Here is an 8,537-nt window from a genome sequence, read left to right on the forward strand (position 1 = left end):
TTTACGCGAAGTGACGTAAAACTCGGTGAAAAACGCGATATTTGCGGTGATATACAGTAGTCGTGAAATATATTCACTAGTGTTTTTCATATCACTAGGGTGAAACTCCATCATTTTCCACAACGACTCAACAAACTGAGAAAATGACACAAATCGCAATAATCGCCAGATATGCAGGGGTCGTGGAAAAAAGTACAATATTTCCAAGTTGTTTCTCTCTTCAAAAAACTGCACATAAACCCCCCGAAATCTTCCCCCAGTATTACTCTCAGCAGCGTTTCTCGAAATCAATTGCCACAGGAAAAGTAGCAGAAACAATCCTCCTTTAGAATACTGCAACAACATCACTCAGTCGAAGATGCCACTAGATGGATCGGCCGACCGCCCCAGCACGCTGTGAAGCGCCGAAAAAAGTAATGTACACTGAAAATATCTTATGTTCGACCGCCCAAGATACAAATTAGGTCCAAATGAGGCACTTTAACCCAACATCGAGGCATCAGAAACTACATGTCTCCCCCTGACCAGCCGCTATTGCTTCCAACACCATCCACGTGTCGGAACCCTCCGGAGCATGCTTTCGATAAATCCTTCGCAATCGGCTCGCAAACCTATAAAAACGGCTCAGAAGTTATACTTTTTTCGCAAAAAAAAAGGAAAATTTTACCGAGAATTCCCGAGATTTACCCCCAATCCCCCACTACACATTGTCAGGTTCCGTCATAACCCCATAGAGCATACTACTGCCTTGAACTGCCCTGATGAAATGATAAGTACAGAAGTACGCTGCGAATGCTGGTAGTGCGCGGTAATCTGAAACGCTCACCTCATTGTAGTTTCACAAGTTTTACGTAAAGTGGCAAAACACTCTCCTATAATATGCATTACGTTAACATGTTTTGACGTCCATACAGTTTCATCTACAGCATTTCCAGTTCAAATTAATACAAATTGATTCGATAATAATTTATCATTGTGATCTTGTATCATCCAGGCCCTATGAACATTCTAAACTTGTCAATAGCTCTCGTATGCTAGTTCAAATGGTTAAGCTGTCTATCCAACAACTCAGAGGTCTCCGGTTCGATTCCACCACTCCATTTTTATTACATCTCTCCTTTCCACGACTCCATATACCGCCCCACTCACAAAGTCGTATTCCCACTACCGCGCCGAGCACACCAACAACTTTGGCCAGCGTTTCACTAACACCATAAGAAAAATACACCATGCCGGGATCGAACCTCCGCGGGCGGTACTACCGCGATTACTCCTCATGAATCGCGATCCGTTCCAACTGCCCTTCACTGAGTTCTTTCCCTCCGTGAACAGTCAGCTGATCATCAATAGCCTGATGAGATTTCAAAAAGAGTGGTATGAAAATAAACGCCTACTACTACCTTAAACACTTTATCAACGCTCTCAGTTTCAAACCATAGAAACTTCATCATTCTTCGGAAAAAACTTTCCGACGGCCCTTCAGCATCACACATTCGGAAAAAGGACAAAAACGGACCTATTCTGTATCTTCCTCGCTCAACCTCAAGATACCACCTCATCGTTGGAAACAATACTATCACATAAACAACCAGCTGGTAAAATCTAAACGGTCGAACTTCCTCTCGAAATTCCGAGCCTGAAATAGTGAAAAAATCGTCCCATGTAAAACATGACAAATTCAGTTATTTTTGTACACTTCATAACTCATCGGTACGAGTACAATTCGAAAGTGGGGGAGAATATGCACATCTTTATCAACATTTTACGCAATTTTTCAATGTTCTACCCATTTTGTCAACGTCTCACTATTTTTTCCCCATATTTACCCCACTTCCATGAAATTTTACACATTTTCGATATTTTACTCAAATTTTGCTAATATTTTACCCATAATTTTGATGAAATATCAAACAAATCAATGCACTATCTAGCCTACTTGAAAGCCTAGACCCCTCCAATATACTACCCGTGATCACAGCAAAGTGAACCTGGTGTTCATCCATTTCCTCAGTTCAGAGGCCGTCAACTCCCCCTTAGAATTCCTATATCCTACACCAGTACACAGAGCTGAATATATGTATTTAACTTCGTCATCACGAAGCGTTATACTGGTAAGTTGAGCTGAGAAACATGATCATCATGCACCGTCACGCGCCACGAAATTACACCAACCGAATGAGTGACCCTATGAGTCACGTGCCACGAAATTACACCGATTGAATGGAAAAGGCCCTGCTAGGTCTATAAAGAAACGTCACGCGCCACGGAATTACAGCAATCAAGTGGATAAGCCTTGCGGGGTGGAGGAGAAGGAATCGTCACGCGCCACGAAATTACGCTCTTTGAATAGTGAGCGGTGCTGAAACCTGTTGTCTTAACTTGAAACGTGCCATAGATGCACATATTGGCTTTTCACCCGTTTTACGTGAAGTGGCGTAAATCTCGGTGAAAAACGCGATATTCACATTCTGCGGCGGTCGTGAAATATATATTTTTCACTAGTGTTCTTCATATCACTAGGGTGAAACTTCATTATATTGAAATATATGTTCGCTTTCGCTCAGGAGTGTTTTTCACAAATTGTAGGAATTCCCCAAAATTTCCTCAAAAATTTACATATTTTCCCATTCATAAATCAAGACTGATGCACTTAAAAATTCTACACCAGTCAGATTTTGTCGCGCGCCACGAAATTACATGTCATAGCAGCAAATTCCTCTCTAGTCATTCCTCTCGAGGGGTCGTCCACTGCAAAAGCCTCATAAATTCGCTCCGCATCGTTATCAAACTGGAGACCAATTTCACGCCGAATCTGAACAACCATATCTCATCACCCGGAATTGGGAAAGTTACGGTACTCGATTTAATTTCCGAGATTTCGAAAATCCGACAGCACCGGTGATCAGCCCGACTAGGAATGTATAACCACCCAACAGCCATGCACCAGCAGTCCTGAAAAGAAAAAAATGTCACCACCGAGAATCGAACTCGAGTGGGTGGCAACTAAATACACAGAGCATGTAGTTATATATAAAAGGATATGTGTTGGAAATTTACAATAATCAAAACGCCTACAGTAACTATACTTTTGCAATAACAATTGCACAGTAGATGGCGTCTAATCTTCAAAGGCGTACAGTTTACAAAACTTTCTTGCTTATTAATAACATTACTCAAAAACCTCACTTGATGAAAATTGCATTAAGTGAGATTTTTATTAAGAATCGATCTGAAACTATATCGTCAACATTGCTATGAACATGTGATGTGATAATGGTAACCTTTCGAGACTATGATAGCGACAAGTTGTTCACTATCATTAATCCCAGAATAGAAAACGCACATTCTTCGCATCTGTGTTGGAGGAAATTTCAATGAAAATCGATCTGAAACTATATGGTGAACATTGCTATGAACATGTGATGTGATTAAAATAACCTTTCGAGACTATGATAGCGACAAGTTGTTCACTAAAATAACGGACGTGTAACACAGTTTCACGCCTCATAAGAAACATTCTTTCGCCAGCAAACAGTGTTGGAATATATTTTCGTAAGTTCATATACAAATTCGGGTAGAAATGTTCAGAAAACAAAAATAATTTCCTAAAATTTGCATATTATCACCATCACAATATATCCCACGCCTCTGCCGAGAATCGAACCGGCGACCTTTCGCATATTACCAGCATTTATTAGCTCTCATACTTGAGAAGACTGCTGATCCCAAATACACATACCATAACCCTTTCCCCGTTATTCTCATCAATATCTTCAAAAATCCTTCCGCAAACTCCTGAGAAAAAAATCTCAATTTTCCGCGTAAAGAATCAACTGCTAGGATCATCATCCCACACAAAAACCCCAAAAATTTCCTTTTTTTCGGATTTTTTTTTCATTCTATGGAAATTCTGATAGATTTTTATTGGTTTCTGTACATTTCCACCGTAAGTCGTGTGTAAACTTCGACATAGCACGAGACTTCAATTTAAATGAATTTTCACCCATTTTACGTCAATTGGCGTAATTCTTCATGAAAAACCGCGATATTCGTTGAAATATATTTTTCACTAGTGTTTTTCCTGTCACGGGTGAAGCTCCAATGTACCTTTATACACGTACATTTGATGTACGTAATTATAGAAATTTACATACAACTTTTTTCCCAAAATTTCCTCAGAACTTTCATATTTTTCCCACTCCCCCTCTACTACTCTTAATTCCACAGCCACCCGAGTGCTCGTTGGTAGATCGATAGCCACCATCATAACAGAAAACATTAGCAAGAAAAAGGCTTCCAAAATACTCAACAAAATCAGCGGGTGATAATACAAAACCTGACCAGAAACGAATAATCATCAAAATTATCTCGAAAAATTCGCTAAAAATTTTTTTCTGATTTTTCAGCACGCTATGATGAACTTTTTAAGATATAGGCGACCAAAAATTTCCAAATTAATTCGGAAATTATTTTTTACCCGATTTTTAACCACGCTATGGTGAAACGTGTCCATTTTAATGTTTATATATTCATAGGCGCGCTAAAATTCTTACATAAATCGGAAAATTTGCAAATATTTTTTATCCGATTTTTCAACACGCTTGGATGAAGCCTGTCCGTTTTTATGCTCATTTATTGAAGTTTCACCCGTTTTACGTGAAGTGGCGTGAAACTCCGAGAAAAACGCGATATTCGCGCCTTGTAATAGTCGTGAAATATGTTTTTCACTAGTGTTTTTCATATCACTAGGGTGAAACTCCATTCATAGGCGAATGAAAATTTCACCGGCGTAAAATTCCGTACATAACATGAAAATTCAATTCCAATAAAAAAATTTTTTTAATATTTGTTTTTTACTCTAATGATGAATTAGAGCACAGGTGTCGGAATTTATGTTCGATTTCCACAGCTGAGCTCGGGAATTTCCTCACGAATTCGTTTAGAAAAGTACAGAAACCAATGAAAATTTCCTAAATTTTCCACAGAAGTCAGCAACACATGTAGTTAACCATATGCATATTTTGCCACACTTCTCACATGCAGTAGGTTCACGACTGCCGCCACGAATACACTCCCCGCTCCCGAAGATAACAGTAAACTCAGTGTCATCGGATTTTCACTATAATTCACCGCTAAAGTAGTCACTGCTTCAACAGCCGCCGTAGTCACTTGCCCTACATATAATACCAAAATTATCATCGATTTGCGATGACCAATCAGCTTTGATCTTTACTCTCCAATGTGGTGAAAATTAGTGTAATACACATTAACACAAAGGAACGAAAAAAGTAAATTCTTCGTAACAGAGGTCAAATTCTGCGGAAACTTTTATCGTTTCGATTTACTCATATTCTAGGTGAAAAAATCCAGAAAATCTATGAAAAACTTCGTGTATTGTGGTACAGATGAAAAAAAAGAAAAACTTTCATCGTATTAAAAGTGAATTCTTTTGAAAGCCAACCAAGACGAGTGGCTGAAGAAATCCTTGAAAAATTTGATAGGATATTCACGAAAAATAACACTGCTTCGAAAACACGATATAGAGCGAATTGAATAATTTCGCAAATTTTATCGGACAAATCCCCACATTTCACGTAAAACTCGCGAAGTGAAATGTAAAATGTGTTTTTTTATATCATGAGTAACACTGCTGATCAAGATGAACGAAAATAAATCCAAAAATTGAAGTTTCACCCGTTTTACGTGAAGTGACGTAAAACTCGGCGAAAAACGCGATATTCGCGGTGATATGCAGTAGTGGTGAAATGTGTTTCTCACTAGTGTTTTTCATATCACTAGGGCGGTGATATACTAGTGACTCCATTGATATGAACAGTTGCTCGCGACTTGTACGATAACTCCATTATAGTACCACGCTCAGTTGACATCTCCTCGTTGCCAAGGCCCTCCTCAGTGTCCACTTTTATGAAGCCCTCAGCTGCTGGGTTGGACGGATGACGATCCACTGATGATTCAGATGAACTTCGGAGTAGCATAGGGGAAACTGTGCAACTAAATAGCACATGGTCAACTACATGTGTTGGTGACAATCTGAGGAAATTTTGGTGAATTCTTCCGTTGGTTTTCGTTTATTTTGACCCTAAGTTCTATAGATACGATCTCGAGAGGGACATTCTCTTTACCAGACTGATACAGCAGTACGGACTTCGGCAGCTTTAGCCGCTAGTAGCCGCTTCAAGCCATTCACCGGGCTTCAAGCCCTCGAAGTCGAAAGTTTCATCAGGCTCATCATCACTGACATCTACATTACCACCGGAGACACCTGCACACAATCCTTGATACTTAGCCTGTCCTTTAGCTAGCTACTTAGTCTTGCTAAATACTGCTGTATTCCCCTATTGGGAGAACTATATTGTTGCGTTTATCACGGCTCCTACAACCGAGGTCCTCATGAGCTGGAGAATTAGGCGCATTCTTACCAACAGATGGACGATGAACATACTCGAATACCTTGTGATTGTTACTCTGGTAGGTTACGCATACTGACGACACCCATTTTAGCCAGCGGTATCCAAGTGACTTGAAAGGACTTCTACCGTCATCGGAAATGTTATACACAATTGTCTCCTGTAATTTTAGATTCTTGTGATGCTTGTCTCCCTTGCTAGTCCAGCGTATACTACATGATTACTGTTGAGAATCACTTGTTAATAACTCTTGTTGAGTTATATAATCTTAGCACTTACTACTGCTGCTATGATCAAAGGAAGACGAGGAAGAGCAGTATTAAGTTCAGTACTAACAACTTCAAGTGTATCAAACCGATATCACTTTCATCACTACAAGCACTGCTATTTCAATATTTGAATAATATTATAATGAAAAACAGACCTTGGGCTTCATACCTTGAAGGTATTACCTTCGGACGTCATAGACTCCCGAAGGAAGCGACAGTAGCTATGCGAGTCATGGCACGCCCTCCCACTAGCAGTTACACATATCAGTAAGACTGAAAGCTCCCCAAGTAAGATGAAGAGTCTGGTCGAGCGACTCTATCTTAAACAAGACAGAAACAGTGTTTATTGGAATATAAAACTCTGATTACGATCTCGCCAACTCGCGCTCTGAACAGTGGAGAAGCGACGCCAGCAGACTGTGGAAACCCACCGAAAAGACCAACCCTCAAGCCCGTTGAGGAAATGCAAGTGATCAAGATTCTTCTAGATGAGAGCAGCACCGCACTACGAAGATTCTCAGTCTCCGTTTTCCAACTCCCAAAGATTTCCCTAGTCGCAGTGCATCCCGCGGAGAGCAACGCTTTTGACGACTTGGACGATTGCATTGACAGAGTTTTGGCTGAGGGAGATGAGGAAGCGCCGCAGGTAGGGATAGTGTCGTTTTTGCTGAGCTTTCCAGGGTCCGGAAGTAGTTCATAGGGTGATGTACAAAATCCAAGGATGAAGACAAGTCGAAGGGTAAACCCAAAACCCCACCCGAAACTCGACAAGGCAACCAGAAACCCGAACTGCTGAGAGCGAGCGACGACCCTCCTTGGATTTTGTCGTTCTTCCTTGGATTTTGTAATTTACCCGTAGTTCATATCTTGAATGGTTTTCGTACTTCCTCGTGATTGGAATTTCATTGAAGTACTTGAAGCTTTCAAGAACTAATTTTGGAAATGCACGTGACACTTATGATCCCTACGAAACGGCAGCCCGAGAGGCGGCAAATACAACAAGTCCTTTACTTCGCTCCGCCGTGCCATAGCTCAAGAGCTCTCATCATGCTTTGTTGATCCCTTTCTTGTTCACTCTGCTGTGACCCCGTCATCAGTCCTCGCCAATTTCACTACTATTTCGTTTTTGCCAGCTGTTTTTATCCACCAACTAAGTCAGTTTCCTAGCAGTCGCGTTCAGGGTCTCAAAGAATCGGCCGAAGAGGCACTGATAGCCGAGATTGCGCCTAGCGCGATATGGGCGATGACGATGGCATTGACACTCCCCAGCGTGATAGTCTGCCTTCTATTCTCCGATATAGGTGAGTTGGTTATCCTCCTTGACTCTCTATCGTGCAACCCGGGTTCGATTCCTTGTCATCACTTTAGGTTTTGGAGTCGATGTATACAACGTTCTCTACGACTTCGAGACTCTCTCTATCGCGCTTTATTCCATTCTCATCGCCTTGTGCATCTCGCTCTTCCTCTGCGATGTTCAACGGTGGCAACTTTGGCCGAAGCTCGGCGCGTGCGTGATAGGTAGTGTAAGGTCTACTACCACTTCAGTTTTATTTGAATTTCCGTAGGTTGGGCACTTTTCGTCTCAGCGACTCTGCTGAACGGCACGTCGTACCCCCAAGGGCCGCTCATCGTGGGACTCCTCCACGGTCCTGTCCTGCTGGGCGTCATAAGGTGAGTATTTCTCGATATGAGCGGCAATAGTTTCCCGTTTGTCTGAATATAAGCTCGCTCTCCTCAACTGAACTCAGAAATTCCCTCATCACATAAATTGGGTAGAAATGTACAGATATTTTTTCGGAATTTTCATCTTGTTACATGCACATCTTTCACAGTGATAATT

The 8,537-nt window shown here is 41.1% G+C and overlaps 3 protein-coding genes across 3 annotated transcripts in view; 1 reads left to right on the forward strand and 2 right to left on the reverse strand.

The window, feature by feature from the left end:
- Positions 1–1,267: 1,267 nt before the first annotated feature.
- Pmar_PMAR007563 (hypothetical protein) lies at positions 1,268–1,493 on the reverse strand (the record flags this gene model as incomplete). The annotated part of the gene is made up of 2 exons (XM_002770947.1): positions 1,268–1,351; positions 1,401–1,493. The coding sequence occupies 2 exons, from the start codon at positions 1,491–1,493 to the stop codon at positions 1,268–1,270; spliced, it is 177 nt and encodes a 58-aa protein (XP_002770993.1).
- A 479-nt stretch (positions 1,494–1,972) lies between these two features.
- Positions 1,973–5,996, reverse strand: Pmar_PMAR007564 (hypothetical protein; the record flags this gene model as incomplete). The annotated part of the gene is made up of 6 exons (XM_002770948.1): positions 1,973–2,067; positions 2,698–2,812; positions 2,859–2,952; positions 3,686–3,795; positions 5,131–5,174; positions 5,873–5,996. 6 exons carry the CDS (start codon positions 5,994–5,996, stop codon positions 1,973–1,975), a joined length of 582 nt encoding a protein of 193 aa, XP_002770994.1.
- A 1,950-nt stretch (positions 5,997–7,946) lies between these two features.
- The window catches only part of Pmar_PMAR007565 (beta-1,4-galactosyltransferase, putative), a gene marked incomplete at both ends in the record, with an annotated part of 7,294 nt that continues 6,703 nt past the window's right edge, over positions 7,947–8,537 (forward strand). The window contains 3 exons of the mRNA XM_002770949.1: positions 7,947–7,998; positions 8,066–8,215; positions 8,263–8,368. Of these exons, the coding sequence (XP_002770995.1) occupies positions 7,947–7,998; positions 8,066–8,215; positions 8,263–8,368 (308 nt within the window). The remainder of the gene's footprint in view (positions 7,999–8,065; positions 8,216–8,262; positions 8,369–8,537) is intronic.

This window comes from Perkinsus marinus (assembly GCF_000006405.1).
Source record: "Perkinsus marinus ATCC 50983 genomic scaffold scf_1104296964148, whole genome shotgun sequence".
Lineage (NCBI taxonomy): Eukaryota > Perkinsozoa > Perkinsida > Perkinsidae > Perkinsus > Perkinsus marinus.